The sequence below is a fragment of the Phyllostomus discolor genome, chromosome 11, assembly GCF_004126475.2.
Source record: "Phyllostomus discolor isolate MPI-MPIP mPhyDis1 chromosome 11, mPhyDis1.pri.v3, whole genome shotgun sequence".
Taxonomy (NCBI): domain Eukaryota; kingdom Metazoa; phylum Chordata; class Mammalia; order Chiroptera; family Phyllostomidae; genus Phyllostomus; species Phyllostomus discolor.
This window is the reverse complement of record NC_040913.2, coordinates 25,060,184-25,072,643: the sequence shown is the minus strand read 5'-3', so window position 1 is coordinate 25,072,643 and position 12,460 is coordinate 25,060,184. Positions and strand designations below refer to the sequence as shown.

General features: G+C 33.4%; 1 protein-coding gene across 1 annotated transcript in view; it reads right to left on the bottom strand.

The window, feature by feature from the left end:
- Window positions 1–12,460, bottom strand: part of DACH1 (dachshund family transcription factor 1) — a 399,674-nt gene that overhangs the window by 97,152 nt on the left and 290,062 nt on the right. The window contains exons 5-6 of the mRNA XM_028526299.2: window positions 11,528–11,663; window positions 7,887–8,021 (exon numbers count right to left, since the gene is read on the bottom strand). Of these exons, the coding sequence (XP_028382100.1) occupies window positions 7,887–8,021; window positions 11,528–11,663 (271 nt within the window). The remainder of the gene's footprint in view (window positions 1–7,886; window positions 8,022–11,527; window positions 11,664–12,460) is intronic.

Genomic DNA, 12,460 nt, shown 5'->3' with positions numbered 1-12,460 from the left:
GTTAAATCATTCCATCAAGTTGATGGAGGAATTCAAACTGCTTCAAGCACCAGAGACAAGGGGGCTATTACTCTGCTTCTTAACCCATAACAAAACATTCACAGCGAGATCACTCCATTTATCAAAGGAAGGTAAAGCGGTGTGCGGCTGAGCTTGTGCAGGGCACACATATGCACGTATAAGAGTTTTAAGAAGTTTGAATAAAAACAGGCTGTGAATGTTAAACAAGGTTGAAAAGATTTTTAAATGATAAATCTTTTCTTCTTTAATTTAGCTATTTGGAAAAGAATCTAATTTACAGTTGTTTAAAAATACTAGGTTGAAACATATCACATGGTAGATACTCTGTTGTTTTGTTCTATAAAAACAGTAATATTATACAAAGCATATCTGTGGAAACAGCATTTATATTTTATTACTTTAGATAAAAAAATTAAGAAAGCTCTCTTAGTCACTGAACTCTTCATGGTTTTTAAAAAATAGTTCTAAATATGTTTAATTAGGGAAAAGGGTTGTTTTTTATAATTCTTTGATAATGCATAATTGTCAATATACAAAATAAAAATGTTTAAACAATATACAAATATATTGCAGAACCATAATGAGAGATCGCCTCACACCAATCAGAATGGTATTCATAAACAAATCAACAGAGCCCTGGCTGGCATAGATCAGTGGATTGAGCTCAGGCTGGGAACCAAAGTGTCACAGGTTCGATTCCCAGTCAGGGCACAAGCCTGAGTTGCAGGCCATGGCCCCCAGCAACTGCACATTGATGTTTCTCTCTCTCTCTTTCTCCCTCCATTCCCTCTCTAAAAATAAAATATAAATAAAATCTTTAAAAAATAAACACCAAATGATAGCTTCATATAAAAAAAAATCAACAAACAAGTGCTGGCGAGGTTGTGGAGAAAAGGGAATCCTCGTGTCCTGTTGGTGGGAATATAGACTGGTGCAGCCACTGTGGGAAACAGCATGGAGTTTCCTCGAAAAATTAAAAATAGAACTGCCTTATGACCCAGCAATTCCACTTCTGGAAATACACGTGAATAAACTCAAAACACTGATTCAAAAAAATATACACACCCCTATCATCACTGTAGTGTTTTTTACAGTAGCCAAGATTTGGAAGCAGCCCAAGTGCCCATCAGTAGATGAGTGGGTAAAAAAGCTGTGGTACATTTATACAGTCGAATACTACTCAGCCATTAAAAAAGAAGGAAATTTTACCCTTATCCTATGCCACAGCATGGATAGACCTGGAGAGCATTATACTAAGTGAAGTAAGCTACTCAGATAAAGACAAGTACCATAAAATTTCTTTCATATGTGGAATCTACCTAACAAGCAAAATAGAGACCAACTTGTAGATAGAGGGTAGGTTCACAGCTATTAGGGGGTGGGGACTTGAGGGGGTATGGAGGGATTGAGCAAATAAAAGAGAGAAAAATCTCAAAAAAAACTGTTTAGACAATATGCAAATAAATTGCAGAATAAAAAATTAGATATAATAAATTAATCAAGCCAATATACATCTTAAATGAAGGAAATAATATAAAGACATGTATAATGATTCATAAATAATTACAAGAAGCAAATTTATATGTGGGACTAATATGAAGAACTAGTATTTTACTCAAATTTCTTTAGTTACTTTTTTCTTTAAAAACTGTGCATATTTCCACATTGTCATGGTTAATTGAAACATTCTAAAAACTATTGAAGTGTCAGTTTTCCTATTTTGGATCAAGCATAAGTCACTGGAATTGTGATATTAAGAATTGTAAACAAATAATACTTTAATTTAGGGGTTCAGGACATATATATTTCACATCTATAAAATCAAGCCTTATACCCATTAGCTAATTCAACAATACTAACAGTTTAATGGAATATTTAAGTGGGTTAAATGCTCCAGACATATATTATCTCATTTAACACTTAAAAGAAATGTATTGTACCTACTATAGGTATACAAAGATGATAAGGAGCTAAAACTTTCTCCCACAAGAATTCTGGGCTGGGCACTAATGGAAAAGGAGGAATATATACCCAGGTAAGGAAAGAAATTAAATTATCTAGATGAGAACAGAAGATATTTGAGAACCATGAAAGTACAGTGTGATAGGACAGTCAGCACGGGAAAAACATAAACACTAAAGTCCGTGTTTCATACCAATTGCCCATCTTTACAGATATAAAATGGGAATCTCATAATAAGGATTTTCTTAAATTGTCATTAAAGTATTATTGGAAGCTCTGCTTATGAAAATATATATCAGAAAATAATAAAATCAGTGTCGTAAGAAAGTTTCCCCTGAGCTGTGGCTGCCCATGTGAAATCTGCCGTCTACTGAAAAAGAACTCTGGGATTCAGAGAGACAGAGTGTCTGGTGCTGTGAATTGAGAGGTGAAAGCAGTGGTGTCGAGTTCAACACCTTCATTCCACAGGTTTGGAAACAGAAGAATAAAGTCACATGAGTATTCAGAGAGAATATTTGATAGTGGACTGTGAGCTATGCCAAAAGGATATATAGCTAAAATAAAAAAGTGAAAGGGAAGTTACATATTAGAGAATTTAAAAATAAAAATACTCATGACCCTCTATATGGGTTAACATTATCAAAATACAGAAATTTCCAGAGAAAAGGGGCTTTTACTCTATGCTCGTTTATAGTCACATGGGATAGAGATTCAGATTTATAATATACACATATGTAAAATTTACTATTAATTAATTCATGTAATGTTTATCTAGAATTTAAAAGAAGAAAACCACTTTGAACACCCAATCCTAATTTGAGTAAGACCAGAATTTTTAAACAATGAGAAATGTGCATAAAGAAATGTATTTAGGGAGTAAAAGGCAGAAAACTGTACTTGAACAATGATTAAAATAAAAAAAAAGAAATGTATTTCAAAAAAAATTACTGGTATTTCCACAAACTTGAGAAAATTAAAAAATAGTATAGTTAGCTACAGAAGGTGTTTTGTAGGTCCTGACCAGAGTGGCTCAGTTGGTTAGGTGTCGTCCTGCAAGGCGAAAGGTCACCAGTTGGATTTCTGGTCAGGACAGGTGCCCAGGTTGAGGGTTTGGTCCTGGTCGAGGTACGTGTGACAGGCAACAGATAAATGGCTCTCCCCCTCTTTTTCTCCCCTCCCGTCCTCTCTCTCTAAAGCAGGGGTGTCAAACTCATTTTCACCGGGGGTCACATCAGCCTCGTGGAAGCCTTCAAATGGCCAAATGTAATTTTAGGACTGTATAAATGTAACTGCTCCTTAACAGTTAAGTGAGAGCTCGGCGCTGCCGCCGGGTAGAAACAAGGTGCCTGGCAGGATAAAGCAAGGTGGAGGGCCGGATTCGGCCTGTGAGCCTTGTGTTTGCCAGCTGGGCTCTAAAATAAGTAAGTAAATGAATAAATAAGTAAATAAATAAGTAAATAAAAAGATAGTTTGTAGAATAATATTCTACAAATTGGACACCAAGAATAAAGTACTAACAAGATAGGAATTCCCAATACAGAACTACTTTGGTGCCCTGCCCTCAAATTCAGAGTACCAAAATGAAAACCTTTTATACAAATGGTTAGTAATTGGGAATATTGAGCACGACCCCCTAAGCAGAATATGCCACAAAGAAATGGCTTATGGCTAGAAGTGAATCCCTATATTAATTGCTTTTCAAACTTTACCTGCTTCTCAAATGACAGGGTCAGCAGAGAAAGAAAGTCCTGCAGGATTCACCAATGAAGAAACTTTTTATAGCTTTCATGAGAACATGTGAAGGGGAGAGCCTCAATTTTAGGGAATATTTTAATATATACTAACAAAACAAAATCTGTACAATTATAGCCAAGGGGCAGGTTTTGCATCTCATGTTGCTTGTTTCACATATCTGATCTTTAGTATATATTTACTTCTTGGTAAATATATATATTAATTAAATTAAGTAGTTAATTAATTAAGTTATTATTAAATATATATATATACATATATCATCTATATATATATATATGGACTCTTAGTCCAAGACTGAAATACTCTAACATAAATTAAATATTTAGTAGTTAGTTCAACTATAAGTGCTTAAGTTTCTTACAATAAGAAAAAGCTGATACTATAGGCTTATCTGTATCCTATGTTTAATTTTTGGTACCTTAAAATTAGATAAATCCCATAATGACAAAAATGTGCAATAAATAAGAAACTAATACAATAAATTAACATCAATGGACAAATATGTGGGGATGGAAAAGTGTAGCATAAGTTTATATATTTCTAATGTCAATTATATCACCCGTTCCACTAAATTTAGACTGCAGGGAGATATCAGCAATGTTTTTTAAACTCCAGAAAGCTCTAGAAAACTTGGAACTTTTTTTTGGAAAGGTAGAGGACATAATTATTGTTAAAGCTATGAGCTGTATCACAGGTTTTTTTTAGCACATAACTTAGAAAAATTCCTAATTTTGAAGTTCTCATAATATAAAAAGCATTTCTCCTTACACCTGAGATAACAAAAACAATATTAATATGTCTATTACATCTTGATACATTAACTAATTTTATATTTATATTTTGAATGTACTATAAGCTATCCCTAGTTTTGGTGTTTTTATTTAAAAAAAGAGCAAATTTACTCAGTACTTAGTATTTTTGCTTGTAAAGCCACTGGTCCTCCAGCTAAGGATGACTCTGCCCAACATATTCAGTTGGACAACATAAATATTCTGTCCAACATAATGGAATCAATAGCTTTTCAATATTAAAAAGATTTTCAAGTGCTTAAAAGTTACTGAAGTTTGAAATTTTAGACCATAGTGACTCTCAGCATACAAATTAATTTTGGTATCTGCTTTTATCATCAGTGTTTTCTTAAAAATTATCATCTTTTGCATGATTTAAAGAGATGGGCAGCTATAAAAAGCTAAAGCCTAAAATGATGTAAACATATAATTATTTTCTTTACAAATGTTTGTAAATTGATTCACTTGTTTTAATACAGCTATGTGTAGTGAGAAAGTTATAGGACTAGTATATATCTAGAAAGATCAACCTAAGCCCTGGCTGGCGTAGCTCAGTGGATTGAGCGCGGGCTGCGAATCAAAGTGTCACAGGTTCGATTCCCAGTCAGGGCACATGCCTGGGTTGCAGGCCATGGCCCCCAGCAACTGCACATTGATGTTTCTCTTTTTCTCTCTTTCTCCCTCCCTTCCCTCTCTAAAAATAAATAAATAAATAAAGTCTTTAAAAATAATAAAAAGATAAAATGGGTCAATGCACTTTGACTATTGTAACAATTTTTTAAAAATCAACCTATATACTATTAATTCAGTATGCTAAAAGGCAGACGAGATTGCATACAAGAAAAAGAGCAGCATATAACAAAACAGTTTAACAGTATCAATGTCCATTACAATGTCCATAATTACATGACTTTCTTAAAATGAGTTTAGTGGTAGTTTCACATTGCTAGGGAAAACACTAAAATAAAAATTTATCTTTCTTTATAAAATATGTATTAAAATATTAGAAAACGTGTGCATATTCTGACAGCAAAACCATTTAAGAAACTTCAATGTTATAAGCAGTACCATTAGTGATATAGAAAGGTTTTGTGTATATTCATGGTCAGAACATTCTAATGATGCCTCATTTAAATGTACATCTTAAAGGTTATGTAATTTCACTCTTTGCCTTCTATTAATCCTTAAAGAGTATAATATTTACAGTTGTTTAAACTTCTCTTCACTGACTCTTAGAATCACCTAGTAATTCAGTCCAGGTCTGTATGCATTCATAAACTGTCTAGTCTGCTTAAAACAAATGCAATACACAGATGACTCCAAGGAATCTACAGTCTAGCAGTGGAAGCAGACCACTGAGAAAATAACTTCCGAATAACAAGGCACGTGTTGTAGTGAAGGTCTTTGTGGCAGGTGCACAGGAAAACCAAAAGTGGGGTCCCTAGGTAATCAGTTTAGTATGGTGGCAAAATTATAACAAGAAATAATATATAATAATAGAAGATAGATGGATGATAGGCAGATAGACAGGACTCATTATTCATGAAAAAGAGAAATAGTTACCAAAAGTATAGGACAACCTAACATGAAACATCAGATTGATGAGAGCTCTCACCAAAAATTCCAGTGAGATGCACAATTTCAGCCCTGTCACTGGTTATGCCTTTGGTGGTGGGCTCCTCGCCACCAGCTCTGCCTGGCTTCCCTCTTTCTCTCTTACCCCTTCTCCACCAGGGTCTGCAGAGACACGAGCCCTAATATCCTGACATCCACTGCAGATCAGAAATTAACTTCTCTCTTAGACGTTTCGAGTGGAACTAGTTATGTGGCACCCATGGGAAAATTAAGACATCATATTTTTAAGTATTTTTTGAAGAACCCTAATAAAGAATGACTAGTTTACCCAATCAATTCTTATATTTAAATATCACTACCTAAAACTTAAATCTTCCATGAAGTTTTATATTTTCTCACTCTGTTTATATTCATATTTCTAAAAGTAAGGTTTTTGATTAAATATAAAAGGTACATGTCAAAACATACATGAGGAACAATATTTATAACATTTTTATTTATTGTTGGAAAGAACTTGTGGAAACCTTGGCAATGGACTTTCAGAGACTGCCTGGCCACGGATGCACCAAATATAGGTCACCTCCCTTAGTAATAATACTCGAAATCAAAGTTCAAAACAAATAATTAGAAAGTAGCCTTATTGCTGCTGTTTCTCAATTATGCATAAATTTTTGCATGTCCATCTAGAAAAGATTATCATCTTCTCATTGACATTCCACAATTTAGATGATGCAGTTTGAAGAAATACTCTATTCTTTCTCCCTAAAGGCTCAGAAAAGCTGTTTTAATATTGAATGCATAATGTTTTATGTAAGCAATTTTACTTTATGTGAATAGTCTTATTGGGGGGAAAGTTGTTCCACCTTAATTTAGTCTTTCTCCAATCATTTCTTTCTGATTAATTATTTAAATGTCCAGTTTTGTTTATTTTCCTTTCTGACAGCTGATTGTGTCTTTTATGTATTGTTTTCCAAAAAATAACTTTCATAACACCAATTATTTGGCATTAATGTCAAGAAGATAGTCCAAGTACCTAGTGTATATTAATTACATTTTAAAACACTATATTAAATTAGAATGAAAAAGATGAAGAGGCTCGTATCTTCACAATTCAAAACTTACCATTTGAAAACATGAATTTGTACCTATTAGCATAAATTTCCAACATACATATTAAAATAAAATTTTAATTTTTTCATGAAAGGTCTTCATGAAATAGGGCATGAAAACACAAATTTTTGCCTGTTAAAATGTGTTAAGTTGATACAAATGAAACATAAGCAGAAAACATTGGCATCTTTGTACAATATCAATGTTGTTATTGGTTACATACAGTTTTGAAATGATGATTACTAGTGTACTGGCTGATAAAATCAAATTCTGTTTCCTGACTGGCCCCATGACCATGTGTATTTTCACTCAAAAATATTCATAATAATCCTTTGTATGTTGCTGTTGCTCTATCATGCTATGTAAAATAACAATTGGCCCTAAAGACATTGAGAAAGACAAACAGACCTTCAGTACTGAAATAAGAAAACAAATAATTCTCTTTTCTAAGTATATTGGAAAATAAATTGACACCTACCTGTTATATAAGAGAAAAGCAGGTCTTCATTCATACCTCCTTTTTGTTGAATAGGCTTAATTATTACTTAATAATGTAGGTTTTTAACATATTCATATGTCACCTTTTTATGTGATCTAAAAATATACCTGATGCCGTGATTAAAATCGAGTTCACATGTCGTGCAGGAAAAACAGGGCCACATAGTCATATGTTACCTTTTTCCATATGCATTCTTTTCGACTCGTGCCCCATGTCATGACCAGCCAAATCTCCCTCTTTGGGCCCGGGGAGTACGTTTGGTGATAAGCCCATCAGCATCTGGTTCATGGACAACCCATTCTGATGAACAGCTGTGAAGCCCAAAACAAAAGGAAAAACACCATAACATACAATGCTCAAATAAATAAATTACTTAGACTTTTAGACTCAAAAGAAAATAAAATATTATGGTATAATGGGGAAATTATAATCTAGTTCTAAAACTACTGTGAGAAGTGATAACCATGATCATTCTTGAGGATGAGCAGAAAAATAATAAAAATAAAACAAATTGATCTTATATTTCTTACACATAAAATATAATGTTTTAATTACTTACATCTATAATACTAATGAATGGTCAACCACTAAAACTGATGCCAATGAAGTGGTCAAGCTTATATCTGGTGCATCACATTCTCGCCCCTGTGTATAACCTTCCTTTACTTTGAAAGAGCTGCAGTCTTAACACCAGAATGCTCTTTAACACTACAGACTTAAGACAAAATATATAAATTCTAGTGGCCTCAGAGGGCAAATAGAATTTTCAACAGGGAAAGGCACTGAAACAATTGTTTCAATAATTCTAATCTACTCAATAAAACTCAAGGTTTTATACATAGCAAAGTAGTTTTCTTAAAAGATGAATTTGAACTCAAATTCTAAAAGTACCCAATTAATATTTATTAAATGGCCAAATGATGAAAAGCAATAATTACTTTCTTGAACTACTAAGAGTAAACTGTCACTATTGAAATGAAAGGTAGAGAGATGATCAAATACCCTTATGATTTTCTTAATCCAGTCAAAAAATTTCTTAATAAATTTCCCATGAAAATCTTGGTTTTGTCCAAAATTTTGGAAGAAGAATCATCCTGTAAAACTTTACTTTATCTAAAAAATACATGTTTTTAACATATCACAAGGCCATCTTAGAAATTACCATTTGCAAATCAGCATGGTAATAGTTGTTTCAGGGAAGAATCTTTAATGGTTGATTATAAAACTAGAGGAGTAAAATTTTGATGAATACATAAATTCTGTAGTCTTAAGATACAAGGAGTCACAAGATCCTTATCATCTACAAAAACTTAAACAAAAGAAATTTTGCAGTAGAGAAATCTGGTAGTCGCTACCTTAATCAAGTGACAATTATCAAAAATATTGGAGAAATATTGTATGTCTCCTGCAATGGTGCACGGAGGACACACTACCACGTCTGTACGACCCCTGCCAAAAAGGCCCAGTGAAGTCAAATCATGAGGGAACACCAACAAATTCCAAACGGAGAGATGCTACAGAATAAATGGCCTGCATGCTTCAAATATGGCAAGGTATTGAAAGACAGGAAGATTGAGGGACTGTTCCAGATTAATGAAACTAAGGGAATATGACAAGTAATTGCAACATGGGATCCTGGGTTGGCTTTTGATCCAGAAAAAAAAATCTGTTATTAAAAATACTGGTGAGGAAAAAAGAGGGAGAAATATTAGTTGGTAAGTTGTAAGTATTGAATAGGGTTTATAGTTCAGAAATTAATACTATAATAATTGCAATTTCCTGATTCTGATCATTGTTCTATGGTTATGTAAGAGAAATTTCCCCTTCAGAGAGACTAACCAATGATGTATTTAAGGTAAAGAAGCTGATGTCTATGATAAGTATATTAGTGCCTCTGTGCTTTTCATCAGGGTCTCTCAGAGAGATCAATTGTTTATGTAAATATGGGTCATGAGCATGCAAGAATTATTTGAATTATTCTTGATATTTTTATGTTGGTCTAAAATGATTTTATAACATGTTAAAATCATCGTGGACATATATACATGCATGTATATGTATGAATATGTGAGTATATATGTGTGCATGTCTATATGTTCATTTTCATTTGAACAATTATGGTAGTCTTCACATAGAAAAATTTCTTTTTTAACAAATAATAAAAAAGATTATCATGATTCATTAAAAAAACATGAATGCATAACAAAACCCAAATTATTCCCTATTTGTCCATATTTCCATTTAAGTAGTATGAAAAAAACATTTTTCTTTTTCCAGGACTTTAACTTTCCAATGACAATATTTTATTAAAAAATTAGAAATAAAACCAAATACTCATCATTAAATTGCTCATTCTAGTGTCAACCTAGCACCAAAGCACACAGAAAATATTTTATTTATAAAATGGTTTGAAGTAGTAGGAGTTGGGGTTTACCAGCTCCAGAAATAGTATCTGGGAATGGCAATTAATAAACAGTAGCAATCATCTCTTACAAAATTAGGAAATACGCTATAGATAGGCCAAATCAAGTATTCATATTTGGAATTACTTTTTAATTATATCATTTTTAAAATAATTTTATTACATACAATTCAACCTAACATTTAACTTATCCACCTCAAGAGTATCCATATTGAGGATTTCTGCCTTATGCAAGCATTCCTTTACAACTTACAAAGACACTTTGTGGGAAATGTTTTTCTTACTAGGAAATGTTCTCAACAAGCAAATAACTTCAATAAATTTTGTGTAATTACCTGAAGTTTATAGTAAGCATAATTTCAGAAAATATTAACTGATTTCTGGAAAGGATCAAATAAACATTGGTCTTATTAACAAAAAGAGTTAGTGTTAATATGTTTTTATTGGAAAAAACAGTATTTGATTCTTGTACAGGCACAAAATAACCAGTTAATTGAGTGGAATTTTAACTTTACTCTTAATTTTCTTGGCCATGTAGATCAAGATAAAATATCTGAAAATATGATCATAAAGTGAAATACATACTTTTTAGAATTTAATAACAACAATAATAATAATATGACAATAACATGTATTATTGACTGTTACTAATTCAAATCCTATAATTTAACAAATTGCAAACCCTTTAATCTACTCATCATTTGAATGTCTAAGAAATATATTTTTTCAATCAATTGTTTCGAATTCTACTTTTGTATTCCTCTTTGTGGATATTTTGTCAATGTAAAAATAACGGCCAGAGGGATAGGGGGTGCTGGCTTGGTGAAGGTGGGCAAAAGGCTGGGAAAGGGGGATATCTGTAATAGTGCCAGTAATAAAAATAAAGTTAAAATTAAATTAAATTAAATTAAATACATGAGGTAGGTTATGTGCGAATGTGGGTGTGGTGTATATGTCTGTGTTCTACAGGGGCTTCTAAGGTTAAAAAAAATAGTGAATTTCAAAAATGTCAGGGGTGGAATTGAAAGAAAAGAGGGAAGAAAGAATGAAGATGGATAACCCATAAACAGATACTTAGACACTAGATATTTGAGAGTTGGAGGTGTTTACTTCAGAAACTAATCTAGAAGGTTACTTACTTTCTCTAAATGTTTCATAGCTCAAATCTTTATGTGTGGCATCCAAGAGAGGGAGTTTATATCAGAACCTGTTAATGTAGTACCATACCTCATGATATTGCAAACTGGGAAACATAATTTTGAGAGATGGCTATTGCCACAGAGCTTCAGAACATGATACATCTGAGATCTATTTGGAATGAGGGCATTTTGATTAGAAAAGCCAGCTGCACCTAATAAAGTTGGAAACGGTGACAAGTAAAAGTATGAGACCTACGGATTCTGTCAGAAGAGCTCTCGGTCCGCGCTGGGGAGCTGGACACACTGCTGCTGCGGTGTGAAGACGGGTGGCTGCCGGGCCTCCGGCCCTCCTCCAGGGAAGGGGCAGGCGAGGGGCTGTCGGGAACTCGCTCCTGCACCAACGTGAGACGGAAGAGGAGAAAGAGGGAAACGCATTGGAGTTTTACTTAAGAAATGTTAATTTTTCTCAAAACTGTAGAACCGTGAAGACAATAAGCACATTTTTCATTAGCATTTAACTGTATCACGACACCTTTTATTTTGAACAAAGCCAAAGCAGGTAAGACTAGAAACAAAATTGGTTCTACAGGCAAACATCACCATAGTACTGGTCAAGGTCAGCCCCTCCTGGATAAAAAGAGAGGCCCCAGAAGACAACCAGTTTACAACCTACTAGACAACAAAGAATGAACAGACTAAGCAGGTTTTGATTCTAATGATCAATTTAAAGAAATCATTAAATATATTCTATTGCTGCAGCAAATGTCTCAGGATCACTTAGCGCTCAAATCATCAACATGACGGACCACAGCAAATAATATCAGAGTCGTCGTTACAGCTGTTTCATCATGGTACTGCCCTAGACACACCTGGGTGGTCATATTTTAAGGCATCATAAAAATCAGTTATTAATGTTGGAATAATTTTCTCTGATGGTAATAACTTTGAGATACCTGCTACTCCTAGCTTCAATTCAACCACACTTACGTAGTAATGATGAAATGATGAAATACCCACTATTTGTTTCCCAGGGAAACTTGGTATCACGTGTCCTGATACTGTTCTGCAGGTTCCACTGCTTATTACCCCCTCTGAGCCCTGTACCTTTCCCAGCACACTAACGTATTAGTATATTATATAACCTGTATAACTATCTCCAGTAAGCCATATAAATGCAGTTACAGATTAA